At 44.1% G+C, this 15,086-nt stretch overlaps 2 protein-coding genes across 2 annotated transcripts in view; both read left to right on the top strand.

Moving 5' to 3' along the window:
• The window catches only part of SYNPR (synaptoporin), a 102,085-nt gene extending 96,604 nt beyond the window's left edge, over positions 1-5,481 (top strand). Inside the window, exons 5-6 of the mRNA XM_041465687.1 lie at positions 2,495-2,686; positions 3,698-5,481. Coding sequence (XP_041321621.1) covers positions 2,495-2,686; positions 3,698-3,964 — 459 coding nt within the window. The 3' untranslated portion in view covers positions 3,965-5,481. The remainder of the gene's footprint in view (positions 1-2,494; positions 2,687-3,697) is intronic.
• A 5,427-nt stretch (positions 5,482-10,908) lies between these two features.
• SNTN (sentan, cilia apical structure protein) lies at positions 10,909-14,062 on the top strand. Its single transcript, XM_041465638.1, has 4 exons — positions 10,909-11,018; positions 11,615-11,649; positions 12,397-12,536; positions 13,904-14,062. Exons 1-4 carry the CDS (start codon positions 10,909-10,911, stop codon positions 14,060-14,062), a joined length of 444 nt encoding a protein of 147 aa, XP_041321572.1.
• The last annotated feature ends 1,024 nt before the right edge of the window (positions 14,063-15,086 follow it).

The raw sequence follows: 15,086 nt of genomic DNA, 5'->3' as shown, positions 1-15,086 counted from the left end.
TAGCCATTCTGTCCTGTCTCCTTGGCCAGGCTGCATGGTTTCCTCTTTGAGTCCCACCGTGCCATCTCTCATCTCTGCTTCAGTGTGTTTCTTGCTCCCAGCCAGACTTTACAGTTTTTTGGGAGCTCCTCTGTACAAGAGCTGATCCTGATACCCCAGGAGCAAGAACCCTTTCCCCAAGGCTCTGACCTGCTCTGAAATAGGGGAGTTTGTAGCACAGAGGGCAGGGTTTTAGACTTTGTGAACACCCCGGCACAGGGAAGCAGAGGAAGTCAGGAGAAGGATGGAGCATGGGGTGTGATGGGAAAGACAAGACCTGAGAAGTAACATGAAATACTTAATGCCCTTAGGGCCATCCCCTCAACTGCACAGTGCCATGAGATCTTCTGGAAGGACTTGCAGCACAGGACATGGGCTATACCAGCAGTCAGACTGAGGTGCTCATGCAGATGCAATAATTTGTGCAATTTGAGCCTCTCCAACACGGGCTCAGGGCCTGTAAGCTCAACAGCAGGTCTGTACCCTGCTGCTGTCACCTGCTTCAAGAACTTTGCTCGCTTTTAAAATTTCTCTCTTTTTAGCAAGTTTGATCTCCTGTGTTGCATTAGTTTTAGTCAGTTTGTCTCTGTTTGCATCAAATTTCTACCTGCTGTTATGCATTTCTTTCATTGACACTGCCAGTGCACTGATTACAGAGCTGGGTTTAGTTTGCTTCAAGTGTGGTGGCATTGAGAGAGGGTTGCTTGGCATTTGGAAAATATATTCCCCAAAACTTTGCTGTGTCCCCATCTCTTGTGTCAGTCCAAAACTGCATGGGGGCTTGGCATCTGGGTTGATAGCATGTCAAACCTCACAGCAAATAAAGAGCATCTCCCACCATCATCCACAGCTCAGCAGACATCTCGTGTTTCTACCAGCTGGAATTTTTAGGGAATGTTTGCAATTGAGCCATTGCCTCTAGGAATCTCTTTCTGCTAAGACATATGAGATACAATAATCTCTTCTGCTGGAAATCTCCCTGAGAAGAAGAATTACTCTGGGCTATATGCCTCTGCCCACACGGAGTCTCTTTGGGTGTTAAGGGAGTTGTCAGCTCCTGGGCTTCACGCTCTTCAAGAGAGCCCATTTGAGCAGCATGAAGGAGGTCAGAGGAGCTCAGAGCTCAGTGGCAGACACAGGCCTGCAGAAAACAAATTGTTAAAAGAGAAGGATGTATCCTTTGGGAAAGCATCCAAGCACAGTTAATTTAATCCCATCTGCGTCAGTGGAGACATCCTTTGTTCATGGCTCCCTTTATCGGCTGGTGCCTCGTCCGTCGTGGTGGGGCTCGCGCCCTCCACCCCTGCGGTGCCACAGAGAGCTCCTGCCCCAAATGTCAGGTGTGCTTGTGGATGAGAATGGTGTTTCCTAGGGATTGCTTATTTCTTTGAGAAGCAACCTGAAACACTGGGTTCTTAATGAGTGATTTCCCTCCCTTCCATGCACACCTTTATTTTGCAAGGGGGAAGGGGAAGCAGCCCCTTGGGAGGTGGGATATCAAGACGCAGCGATGCAGTTAGTGGTATGTTAGACTTTGGCACCTCTGCCATCTGTTGTGGGCTGACAGATGGGATGAAATATGACAGCAGAAAGGCTCTTCTGTTTTAGCAAGACACAAGAAAGCTTGAAAAATCACACCTCCTCCCTCCTTTCCCCCCAAACCCACACAACAACAGTGTCACTTGGCCACTTGTTCTGGCTAAGACAAGGAGAAGTTTATGCCTGTGCATGCTCCCGAGAGTCTTTCAAGGGGAAAGTGAGCAGAGTGGATCAGAGCAGAGCTACTGGAACCTGGAGGGACCACCCCACCTTCTCCCCTCTTTTCACGTGGATGGGAATTAGGAACCAGTGGTTTACCAGGCCAGGGAGGAATCTCTGCTTGGCAAGTCTTGCTGTTTACTTGCTCACTCATGGTAATTAGTGGCTGCATGGCTTATACAGCAGGGACATTTGGCCTTACCTGTGGCTGGTGAGAAAACTCCTCATCTGGTACCTGAGGATTAGCCAATTTCAGGTTTTCCCTAAGACAGAAACACTTCCTATTGGAAACTCACCCCAACTATCTGTAGGAGTACCCAGGGCAAGACCCAGCCCTCAGGAGAGCCCAGCTTCCTTACAGGCATGTGTATTTTGTAATTCGTCCCAATGCATCAGCCTGGTGCTGTGAACAGCCACTTTCTCAAGACAGCTCAGCATCCAGGGTACCAGCCATGTGTTTGTGGGAATCTTGTCTCAAGTCCAAAGGTGCAAATGTCAGCCAAGGGGCTCTGCCCCATTAGGTGTGTCAGGCACTTCTGAAAATTAGCTCTGTGGGTGACAACAGTAACACAACCTTCTACAAGCTCTTGGTATTTCTCTACTCTCATTCAAGCTTTCAGTTTTCTAGTGATTTTTAATGTTTCTTCCTTTCCAATGGACACACCAGTATAATGCTTCTAACTAATTTGTCTTTTAGGATTTCATTGTGACAGTGGTCTTCTCATTCTTGTGGCTAGTGAGCTCATCTGCTTGGGCTAAAGGACTGTCAGATGTAAAGGTTGCAACTGACCCTGATGAAGTGCTGCTGCTGATGTCTGCCTGCAAACAGCAGTCCAACAAATGCTTGCCTGTTCGCAGCCCTGTTATGTCAAGCCTCAACACTTCGGTTGTAAGTGACTTTGATTGCTGCTGTTCACCCTTACCTTGCAATGTATTTTCATCTTTTACCCGTGTATTGACCTAAATTGACTGGTGTAAACCAGTTAGCTGACATGATTTAATTGGAAGTGCAGTCTTGCTGCAGGGAAAGGCAGGCTGTGACTCACAGCAGCTCAGCCATGGAGCAGCAGCAGGGTGAGTGTGCAGGGTTGGGATGGGGAAAAGGCAAAGTGGCTGTCCAAGTGCATTGGTTGCCCCTCTGCTTTTAAGTTGCTCACTGCAACTCTTCTGCAAAGGGGTCTGTGTGCTCCTTTAGAAGGTAATGTTTGTGCCTTACAGATTCTTCTAAAAATCCTCAAAAAAACCCATAAAATTGGAATTCAGCACGATAAAAAAAAATAAACACAAAAAATCCCTCTAGGCCACCTGGCCAATTAAGAGCTCTCTTTTTAATTAGTTTCTTTCAATTTTATCTTTCCACAATTTCTTTAAACTAGATTATGTTTTCAAACAAAAAAAAATTTTGCTCTAAAAAAACTCGACCTTTATTTTGAAAACAAAAAGCAAAGCAGACACCTTGTGAGCTACAGCTAAGTGAGGTGAATTTGTGAATTTGCTCTAAAGCTGAGAAAATTTTCCAGTGGGTTTTGGGAGAATCAGAGAATCATTTAGGTTGGGAAAAGATCTCTAAGATTATGGAGTCCAACCACTAAGCCAGCACTGCCAAGTCCAGCACTAACCATATCCCCTAGTGCCACATCTACACTTATCCCACAGATGGTGACCCCACCACTTCCCTGGGCAGCCTCTTCCAGTGCTTGACAATAGTTTCAGTGAAGAGATTTTTCCTAATAACCAATCTGAGCCTCCTCTTGCACAACTTGAGGCCGTTTCCTCTTGTCCTTGGGAAGGAGGGGTTGGGAGCAGCTTTGCCTTCCCCCGGGATCTTGTGGGGTCCATAACATTAGGTTGAGCTGTGGGACTGTGGCTGCTGGTGACGAGCTCCTCTTCTTCCCACCAGGTCTTTGGCTACTTGAACTTTATCCTCTGGGCAGGCAACATTTGGTTTGTGTTTAAGGAGACGGGCTGGCATTCCTCGGGCCAGCGGCACCCTGCGGACACCATGGAGAAGCAGCCCGGTGGCTACAACCAAGGTGGCTACAACCAAGACAGCTATGGGCCAGCTGGTGGCTACAACCAGCCAGGCTCCTATGGCCAGGTGGGTGAATATGGCCAGTCCCAGAGCTATGGGCAGAGCGGGCCAACCTCCTTCGCTAATCAAATTTAGGGTTCACGCAGTGCAAGCTCTTGCATCCCTCACAAGTAGAGAGTTTAACAGGTCTCAAGTTTCAGTGGCACCAGGTTTTTAAGGGTTCTACATAAATTAATACTACAACATGGTGTTTAATGTCCATTGAAGGTCTAAGCCCACCTCCTTTGGCAGATGGGAGGTGACCAGTGGGCTGGAGTTGGCCTTTCTTTCCCTGACTAGCCTGACTAGACACAGGGGATGTGCTCCTCGCCGGTGACCTGGAGTTGCTGTTGTAGTACGTACTGTAGAGATAACTTTATGGTAGTTTTGTATGTGTTAAGATGGTAGAAGCTTTTTGTAGCCTCAAGTCAGTAGTATTTAATATGCATAATATAATTGAATTTCCTTCTGCATTTTGGTGAAAAACGGAAGTGTTTTACTATGATTTCTACAGATTATTCTGTATATCCATGCATGTAACATTGCACCTAAATTTTCAGAACTGCCTGTCTGTGACTCTTCAGAGTTTGTTTTGGTTATACCTTTTTGTTTCAGAAGATTTTACTATTATTTCAGTTAACTGGGTCATCCATCAGTAATTTAGTGCATGGATAAGCAGTTTCATACTACCAAATGTCTGGACTGTGTAAATGGAACTTCTCGACTTCTGCCACTACATTTTGTTAAATGTCTGTTTAAACGAAGTATGCATCTTTTATATATTTTGCAGAGTTGAATATATGGCTTACCCAAGTTCTGAATGCTTTGTAACTAAACTGTTTTTCCTTGACATGGCATTCAGTAGTATATATGGTACCTGACCAATGTTTATTCCATTTAACTCAGCTAAGTATTCCTTCTATAAATCACTATTTCTATGGATGTTTTGTGAATCTTTTAACGTGAGATGTGGAGAATAAGGACCAAGTAACTGTGTTATATGTTTACAAAGGTATTTATTTAACTAAGATAACAGAGGTGCAGATATCAGTATACAAAATCATGTGGAAACGCCCTGTTGCTTGATACAGCAACATGAAAACCGCACGTATTGTTGTGACCTTACAAAGCATAAATATTCCTTTATGCCCTTTTATGAGAAGAAAACCTTTCTGTCCGTGCTGTTTGAAGATTGTTAGATATCCCTCTGTTAGGTTGCTGCTCTGAGCGCTAGCTTGGTGCTAATGGAGAATGTAACTGGATTGACCAAATAACCCAGGCTCAGAGGAGCTCGTCCTGAAAGAGCCAGAGCCAGACTTGTAGCCTGTTTGGATTCCTCCCTGGGAAATTGAACCCTCCCTCACTAGGACATATGGGATGCATTGACACAAATGAAAGCCTGAAGCACAATGTACTAATCAAAACTGATCATCTGCATTTCTAGATCAAAGTGTATCAGTATATAATCTTATTGTATGAGCTGTAATGTTGAAAGCATCTTAGCTTAAAACAGCTTAGTCTCTTCTATGATTGTTGTAACCAATTTATGGCTACTCAGTGGATGAATCTATATTGTGATATCTATTTGACCCTAATAAAGTTATTGCATACAATGCATGTTTTCAGAGTATGTTAATATTGAAATGTCACTGCCAAATAATGAAGATAACTATTAAAGAAAAATAACTATTCCTGTGCCTGACCTTATTGGTCACATTCTTACTGTTTTCCAACACTTTTATGGGGATTGTTTTAATGTACAGTGGAGTACAACACTTCTGCAGACACCTGTCATTAAAGGTCAGTATCACAATTTTTTTAAAAAATTAAAAGTGTGCAGTTTAATACCTGCCTGCCTCTTTACCTCTCTTTCCACTGTCAGTAGGACTAGCCCAGCATTGTTCTAACCATCCCAGTTCTGAGAGTTGCTGAAAAGCTATGTGTGAGTTGTAGAGAAAAGAAACTGGAATATCTAAAGGTTCTCCTATTCCAAATGAGGGCAAAATACAATTTTCTGGGTTAACAAAAAAATGTTATTTTGGCTCTTGGTTAATTTGTTTGGGGTTTTTTGATTTGCATTATTTTTTAGGTTTTTGGGGTTGTTTGTTGGGGGAGGTGGTTTTTTGTTTGTTTGGTTGGTTTTCTTCTTTTACGTTTGGAAAAATGTTAGATACTGGCAAGTCAGGAGAAAGTGAAATTTGTGTGTGTGGCAAGGGGTGTGATGGGATGTGTGCTCTTCATACCCTCTCCCACATATTCCTGCTTCTACTCTTTCTTTCTGTTGTTGTTATTGTTCTTTTAAATTCTCTTTCTATTAGTTGATGAGGAATATCCCAAACTCCCGTATCTAAGCTTCTGCACTAGAAACAGTTTTTGTGTCAACTAGCTTTCTCTTCATGAACTTTTCCACACAAATCAGCAGGGTCCCATTCCTAAACTTTTCTATCCAAAGCTGAGGGATGGAAATGAGATTTGTTTTGGCTTATTCCTGCATTTCAGACCAGATGAAATTCTTCTGTAACCATGTGAGCAAGGACTGCAGCTTTCTGGAATTCACACCCCTGGAGAAAGGGCAGTTTCTGATACAAGGCTTAGAACAGAATTAAGCTTATGTCATATTTTGGATACTATTTGTGTAACTCCAGGTCTAAGATTTTTCTCATGAAGGGCAGAACTGGTGGAAGAGTTAACAAAAAGTTGTGTAAGAGGCACATATTTTCATGGAAGGCTTGCCCTTGCTTTACCTAACTGGCCAGATCTTTACAGATACCTCAGCTCCTTGCTGCTGTACAGAACAGTTTAGCCAGTTGTCACCCTTTGGGAACTGTAATCTTCACTCTGAATTAGGAGGGAGGAAAAATTCTTTGTCTATAGCTTCTCAGATTGATAAAGTATGGCAGCAGCAAAAGTGAAAACAAAAATGATGCATGCACTTGTCTGTGTTATGTAGGAAAATGTATTTGAATGTTTCCTGTCTTCCTGTAGATTTGAGTTTTATCACATCCTTTTGCAGTTGCTAAGAAATTGAAAGTTTATTTCAGCTGGGGATGGTGACTGCATAGCCAAGGGTCCAGCAACTTATGAAAAAGACTGTATTTGATATTACCTGGATTTAAGACAAATAGTGAAGTAAACTTGAGCATCCTTTGTGAAACTGCTGCTGGCAGCCTCGTTGCTTCCCCGCTTCATCATTAGAGTATCTCTGCCAGTTAGTTAAATAACTAGGTCAGCCTGGGAGAGAAAAAACATGTTCCTTGATCTTTGTGCTGTCCCTCCTGTTTTCCCATGTGTTTCTCTTTATAGCCCATTTCTCAGCTGCCCAAGTTAGGAGCATGTTTGCATTTTCAAGTGTGAAGCTATGGGGGAGAGGCAGGTCCATCTGGGGAGGAGGGAGCACAGGACTTTCTCTCCAGGTGCCTCTGAGGCCAAAGAAGGGGCACATTCACCTGCTGGTTTGGGGTTTGCCCCATTGCTCTTGGCTGGGGAGGGGATTCACTTTGCAGAGCTGGAGCATCAATGCCCTCCATGGGAAGGTGCTGAAGAGGGCAGGGAGGGTAATTCTGGGCACCACTGGCTCTGCAGCCTGCTGCACTTCATGCCCACCCCATCAAGGAGACAAGGATGAGTTCAGATGCAAACACAGCCCACAGGGCTCTGCCCTGGCTGGATGGGGTTGGGGTTTTTGTGTGTGATATTTTTCCTGATGACCAAATCTCCTTCAGAGTGGCCGTTGAGCTGCACATAACAGAGCCTCAGTGATGGCTAAGACTTGGAGAAAGTTTGTGGTCTTGTTGCATGAATTCATGTTGCAATTGCCTGATCTGATTAAGCTGATTATTTCTAATCTTTATATGCTCTCAAATTGAAAGAGCAATCCAGGCTGTAGCCCTAAATCAATCTTGGCTGAAACTGTGATGTGCTGATATAAGAGGCAGTGGCATCAACATGTATTGCACCTCCCTGTAGTCTACTCCTGACAATATCTGCAGAGTTTTACTGTTAATATAACAGACAGATTAAGAACCACTGAGTAAAAACTGCCACTGTATTATTTAATCCTTTTCTGAAAAAGTTCTTCTCATTATGCCATATCATGTCACAAGCATTTAGTCCTTTGTCCACTAGTTTTAAGATAGATTTGAGTCAAAATTCCTTATGTATGTGAATAGATGGTCTACTTAGCTCGTGCTCTCCCTAACTTCAATATTCTTTTTTTAGGATTTCTTTTTATTCCCTACTTCTTCTCAACCCAGGAGCTTTTCCTTTTGGAATTCTCTAACATCAGCAATCGTTTGTATTTTGCTATTAATATATCTGGTGCTGATTATCCCATCATTTGTCAATTACATCTATCCTTATTATGAAGACCTTAGCATTTCAATATGAAATTCTAATAGTTCAGTGGGAAGGCATCCTGTTTGTTGCATTTAGTTCCTGTTCTTACATTTTTATTGTTGTGCCCCCCATTAATGAGATTCTAGGTTTTTAAGAATATAGCTGCCTTTCTGAAGTCTAAATGTCCGATAATAAAACATTTCTCAGAGGGAAAATTACTTGGCAATAGTATTTTCAGGATTAAAGATCATCTGGATCCATCTCCCCTCCCTCCCATGCCCTTCCACTATCCCAGGTTGCTCCAAGCCCTGTCCAACCTGGCCTTGGACACTTCCAGGGATGGGACAGCCACAGCTTCTCTGGGTGAAGAATTCAAGCTATCACCTGCTTGGCTGCAAGTTAGCAGCTGTTCTCCTGCGGCTGCTGAAGGGTTTGCTGGTGAAATGCAGCCTGAGAGGCCAGGAGGTGTGAGTGTGTCTCCTGTTTCAGGTATTCCCTCCTGCCTGTGTCCCTGGGATCCAGCCCTCCCCTGCCCTGCCCAGGGCCATCTCTAAGGGAGTCGTGGCTCTGTCACACACACGCTGTTTCACAACATCAACTTCCTGAAATGCAAAAAGCATTTCCTTAAAAAAGGAGAGGAAAACTCCAGGAAAATACCAAAACTGAAGCAGAGGCTCTGGCTTTTTCCAGTGTCAATTATTTTAAGTGAACTGCCTGTAAAGATTTTGCAGTTTGAAGTGGCAGGTTGCGTATTTTGCGCAGACAGGATTGTTAACGTGTGAAACATGCTAAAAATTGACCAATAAAGGCACCTGGATATTTCAAACATAAATAGTGTGCACCAAAATAGCTACAGAGCAGATGGCCTGGCTCCACACACACCTTGCTGACCAGAATACTCGAGCAACACACGCAGCCAAAATCTCAATCTTCAAAGATGATCATCTGCAAAGGCAAGGGTTATCCTCATGCTACCCTTCATCTGTCAGGCACAAACGCTCCTGTACACGTTAATTAGTGTATCCTAGAGAGATAATGAACCCCAGGTTTGTCTGAACTTGCTACTACCCCAGCAAAGCAAATCACCTGTTCTAGAGCTCAGGCTCTCAAAAGTCGGTGCGATTAAAACAACTGTGAGCTGAAATCTGATCTACAGTGGAAAGATCCCAAAACACAGAGGGCTGGGTTTGCCAGCCCGCTCGCAGTACTGCCTGCCAGTGATAAACAGGCAACTGAGTCTGTTTCTCACTCTCATTTTTTACCTTGGACGCTAAGACCAAACATCCCCATTCCACATATTAAATGGGATGTAACGCTTTTCATGCCTCGTTGTATGGTTCAACAGATGTAAAAGGGAATTATCACTTCAACGTGATATCAAGACTCTCCTTTTTTTTTTTTTTTTTTTAGCTGATGGCAGATTACTAAGCCTGAATTCTTGTTTAATTTTAGTGTGTTAATTGATGGAATAATGAGCATTGATTATATGTGTTTTGGCTTCGTCATTGCAATTACAGGCTCTGTTTTATTCATGAGCCAGTCCTAAAGAATGCACTAGAGATCTAAGACAGCTTAAACCTCTCAGAAAAAGGCTATGAATTGTTTGAGTAATGACACTCTTAGATGGAAAATTAAAGGTTCTCTTTTCCCATGCTTTTTAAGATAATTAAAATCCAGGAACGGTAAGGTGGTGAACATCCTTATTCATTAGCCTTCAGTAATTTAGCTTCTGCTAAATGAGGAAAACATTTTAATTCTCTAGGCCATCTGTTGCAGTCTCCTTTGTGTGTCCCGTTACATAAAGTCTCATCATGGACAGTTTTAACATCAGTATTGTATCCTTTCACCAGCAGCGATGAGGTGGATGAGGTGGTTGAAGTCACCACCTATTAACAGACCACCCTGGAATTAAAGTGGCTGCTTTGTCTTTTAACTTGAAGTTATCCTGTCTAGACACCTCTAGGCAAAGGATCCGCAGAGAGGAGCCCGTGCATGGAGATAGGCAGTGTGACAAGCTGTGTTTTCTAATAGCAATATCCATGCCAATAAATAACAAAGTTCATTGGAGCCCTTCCAGTTCCACTAATGTGCGACTGCTCTGCCATATGGCTCCGAGCTGCTTTGGGAAGCAGCGCTCCCTGTTCGGGTGGGAACCACAGCCCAGGCTCCTGCTGGGTGCTGCTATGGAAGTGGTTTGGAGGCAGAGCAGGTCTCTTTGCACTGTGACGGGGAAATAGAATAAATATTGGAGCAGGAGTGCTCACCGAGGATAAATGCTGGATCAGGAACTAGGAAATGCTTGGATTCCGACTCTGGCTGCAGGAATAACTCTCTTTACATTATCCCACACTGGGAAAGTTTCTCATTAAAATTATAATTTGTATAGATGAATGGATGCAGTGTCAAAGTGTTCCTGATGCAAAGTTACATCCCCACAGGTGTAAGAGGATCCAGGTTCCATTACGAGTTGGGTTTGCTTCTGTCAAATTCCCCTGTAAAGTACAAACCCCACTACTTGCCAGCCCAGCAGTGCCTTCCAGGGGCTGCTGTAGCCCGGTGTATTTCTCTGGCTCCAGGATCCCCAGGCAGTGTTTGCATTATTGATAGGCATGGCCACAAGCAGGCTGCTTCCGCGGGGCAGAGCTTCCATCCACCTGCTCGCTGTTACCCCGTTGCCTGGAGATCACAAACAGCCTGGCCTGGAGATGTGTGGCTGCAGAGCGAGTGTTCCCAGTATGAAGCAGTACTCGGTCAGTCAGGCAGCTCCTGCTTCCACCAAAAAAGGCCCTCCAGCTGCTGCAGGCATGCCCAAGGGGTAAGTCATGGCTTTGTTGTGGCATCTGGGTGATCTGCCGTTTCTGTTGGAGCTCATTATCTGGGTGTGTTTGTCTCCATCACATGCTCTGTAATTAGTTTCCAGCAATTCAGCACAAGGTAAGCAGGTTTTGATGGAAAGCAGGGGGGTGATCCTCACAAATGTCAGTCCTGCTGGAAATAAAAGCTATGTGCCTGCTCCAAGCTGAGAGCATTGGTGAGGGGGGGATGGCAGACCCCTCTCTACTTTCCTGGGAATAGGTATAAAATTGAGAAATCTCTGGGACCTTTTTCATGTTCATGGAGAAATTACATGAAGTGTGTTGCAATGTCCCTCACTTAAAATTAATAATCAGCTTTAGTAACAACTCCAGGCTACTCACTTAGGTGAGGGATTAGAAGCTGTGTGATGTTCTTGTGCTTCTTGTAGAGGCCATTTTCCTTTCCACTGTGAAGGAAAGACACTGTCCCTTGGGAAGCCCTGAGTTCCTGTGTGATTAAATAAAACAGAAATGAGCAAGCTCATTCATGGAGAAATTCAATACCCAACACAATTTACCAAGTGATAATTGTGCCTCTCTGCTTTCTCACCACCAGTGTACCCATAGCCAAGCAGCTGGCATCAATAAAAGGTAAGGGAAGCCCTTCATTGCCCCTTTGGGGTTCAGGTCCTTCAGCCCACATGCAGAAAGTTCTGGCAGTGTCACAGGGCTTGCAGAGGCCGTGCAGATCCTCAGCTGATGCAAGTCAAGAGGGTCTCATGGGTCCCTGTGCCTTGTACTGTCCTGTGTTGTCACATCTCCTCTTGTGCTTGCCCTTTCATAAAAAATCACAGCATAAATCACCTGTGTGACCTCTGCCAGCAGAGGCTTGGGAGCATGCAGCCTTTCAGAGTCATGCACAAGGGGGGAATGAATCCATCCCAAGTTTGCCATAATGCTGGAGTGCAGCACTGATGCTCAGACACGGATGTTCCTGTGCAGCCAGGATCCAAATGAGCCGTGTTTTCCCTGGTGCAGGTCTCTGGGAGTCCAAATGCATCCAGGAGATGGTCACCATGGCCTGTCCCCGTGGTGTGGCAGGTCCTTGCTGGGTGCCCAGGGTCAGGATGGGCCAGATGGGTCTCGCAGCCCTAGCTCTGAAGGGAAGCTCCCTTCAGGGTGTGATTGCATGGGATATGAGGCATGTTGCTGGCCCATTCCAAATAAAATCTGGGCCAGATCCTCTGTGGGTATAAACAGTTTCAGTCTCATTAACTTTAATGAAACTACACAGATTTCCACCTACCCAGGATGGTTTTAACAGTATCCTTTCAATTATATCTCAAAAGTATCTCAAAAGCCTTTTTTTTTTTTTAAATAAACTTTTCCTCCCTCCAGCTCTAAGAAAAGGCTCAGACCTTGAAAAGGCTTTTGCTACAGCAGCTTTGGTGTATAACAACTATGCTGACCCTGAGAGCAAGCTCAGTAAATCTGAAACCAAGAGCTTACTGCAATCCCAGTTTTGGCATTTCATGCAGGTGAGGGGGTCTGCTGGGTGGGTGGCACTGGGACAGCCCTGGCTGGGCACTCTGGGTGCAGGAATGGCAGCTCAGGCTCTCTCCTGCAGCTTGGCAAGCATCAGTCCATGGGTGATAGTCCCAAGTGAGACTTCAGGGGTTTGGTACAAACATTCTGTGACTTAGCTGCTTTATGCTGAGCCTGTGTCTAACACAGGGCCAAAGGAAGCAACAAACCACGGCTGATTCCTGCTTGAATTTGTTTAAAGAAAACAGGGCCATTGCACAAGAAACCCCAACCAAATTAAAACCCTAGGATGATGACAAAAGGCTGGTTTTGTGAGAAGAGAAGAAACTCATGGCTTTTAATGAGGTGTTTGGTGGTTTGCTGGGAGCCAGCCCTGTGCTGCAGAGCTGGGTTCACTGCAGTCACTGCTGGGGGTCCTGGGAGAGAGGGGCAGAAAGCCCTCACCCACCTGGATGGATGTGGTGAAAAACCATCACAGCAGTACTTGTGGCTGTAAACTTCCTGCAGGTTTTTTCCCCCTCCCTAAATTAAAAAAAAAAAAAAAAAAAAATCAAGTGGTAGGAAAAGCTATATAGCACTAATGAAAAAGAGCTCAAATAAGTAAATGAGAGAGGTGATACCTTTACTCCCAAAAATAACAAAATCACGTGACTGGTTAGGGAGGGGAAACTGGCACCAAATTAGAAACTAGGCACCTTATTGAAAAAGAATTTAAAATATTACTGGAAGCAATTAAGCTTGGGATCCTGAGACAGTTGGGAAATGATTAAGCTAAGAAACTACCCTGGAACTCTAGCAAGGCTTTTTCATTAGGAAATATAAATAATAGATATGTTACAGAATTTTAATAATCCATTCCAACAGGAATGCCCAAGAGGATCCAAGAGTAGCAGTATTAAAGTTATGCCTGTAAAATCAACAGTTTCTGAAACTTTCACAATATGTATTTGTATATATTTCAATATTAAATTTAAGAGGGTTGGTTGGTTGTTTCCTCCTCCCAGTTTTATCAAGATATAGGACTCCCTTTTTTATTTAACAGTTACCAGCTGTATCATCATCATCATTGTCAGATTTTCAGTCATAATTAGTTGTCTTTTGGACATAAAGATGTATTCTGGATTCTTACAGAAACTTTGAGGACTGGTTGTTCTCCTTTCTGACTGCAATAATATTTCTGTTTGAATTTCCTTGGATACCTTTTGAAAAAGTAATATGAATGTTGACATAACAACCTGAATTGGAAAATAAAAAATACATTAATATTTACATAAGTAGATGTCTTTTTTTTTTTTTCTAATGATGCAATAAAAAAGGAACTTCATGCTTTTTTTTTTTTTTCATTTAAAATCTTTCATAGGGCCAAGAAAACAAACCAAAATACCAGGAAATCATTTCTTCCTTGGATGAAGAGTCAGAGAACAAAATTAATTTTGAAGACTTCATGATCTTGTTAGTCAGTCTCACTCTAATGTCTGACCTGCTGCAGGAGATCAACAATGTGAAAACCACAAAATGATATGTGATTGTAAGGAAGAAATGTCCTGGCAGCATATGATGGAAACATGAGTGGGGTACACACAGAGGTACCACTGTGTGCCTGGATACCCTGTGCTGCTCCCTTTTAAATGGAATAAAGTTGTGTCCAAACCTGGCTGAACTTACTCCTCTCCAAACACTCCATGACATCTGTGCTCAGGGATTTGTGTGCTCTGCATTCCTGCTTTGGGAGAGTGAGTGACTGGCTCCTGCTGGGTCCAAGACCAGTTAACAGCTGGGGGCAACTCCCAGCCCAGTTTAATGCCAGGGAATGCAGCCCAGGCTCTCCCAGAGCTCTCCATCCTCTCCCTGCCATGGTGTGGGACATGATAGAGAGACAGCTGCCAAAACGTGCAGCTGCCAAAATGTGCAGCTTCCCTGGGGAAGGGCTGCCCAGCTGCCCAGGCTCTCCCAGTCACCCCAGGGGGCTTCAGCCCTGAGCAGGGGCTACCACTGATGGGTTTCACAATGGAAATGACCACAAAAGCCTTAGGTAAAGATTGATTTTAGTCTGTGTGGTTTCCACCCCACCATTAACCCTGCTAAGGGAGCATTTGTTTACTTTTATTTCCTCCTTCAGCTGCTCTCTTTGCAGATCACAATGGAAGGAATTTCAAGTCCAGCACTGGCAGGGCATCTCTGGCAGTGCTGTGCTTGTATGGCCAGGGGAATGACCCAAGCATGCCAGCCAGCTGAATCTGCTGTTCCATGAAAATGTGACAAGCAGAAACCAGATAAGAGATGATCCAGACCAGGCGTGGTGGGAAAAAAAGGTGGCCAATAAATTGTTTGTTTTGGAGCTGAGGGATATTGGTTAGGGCCAGAGCCTCAGTATTAAATGCTCATCATCCTAATATTTGGTTTGATTCCTACCTACAAAGTCCTGGCTCAGATCCAATATTTATCCCACTGTGACATCCCTTTGGGACACAAAAAGTGTCATGCCCCAGGAACAAACAGCCAGCCTCTGTAAGGATTTAATAAGAATCTACCAAGATGAATGA

The sequence above is a fragment of the Pyrgilauda ruficollis genome, unplaced genomic scaffold, assembly GCF_017590135.1.
Source record: "Pyrgilauda ruficollis isolate IOZ18807 unplaced genomic scaffold, ASM1759013v1 scaffold10, whole genome shotgun sequence".
NCBI lineage: Eukaryota > Metazoa > Chordata > Aves > Passeriformes > Passeridae > Pyrgilauda > Pyrgilauda ruficollis.
This window is presented reverse-complemented; position numbering and strand designations above follow the sequence as displayed.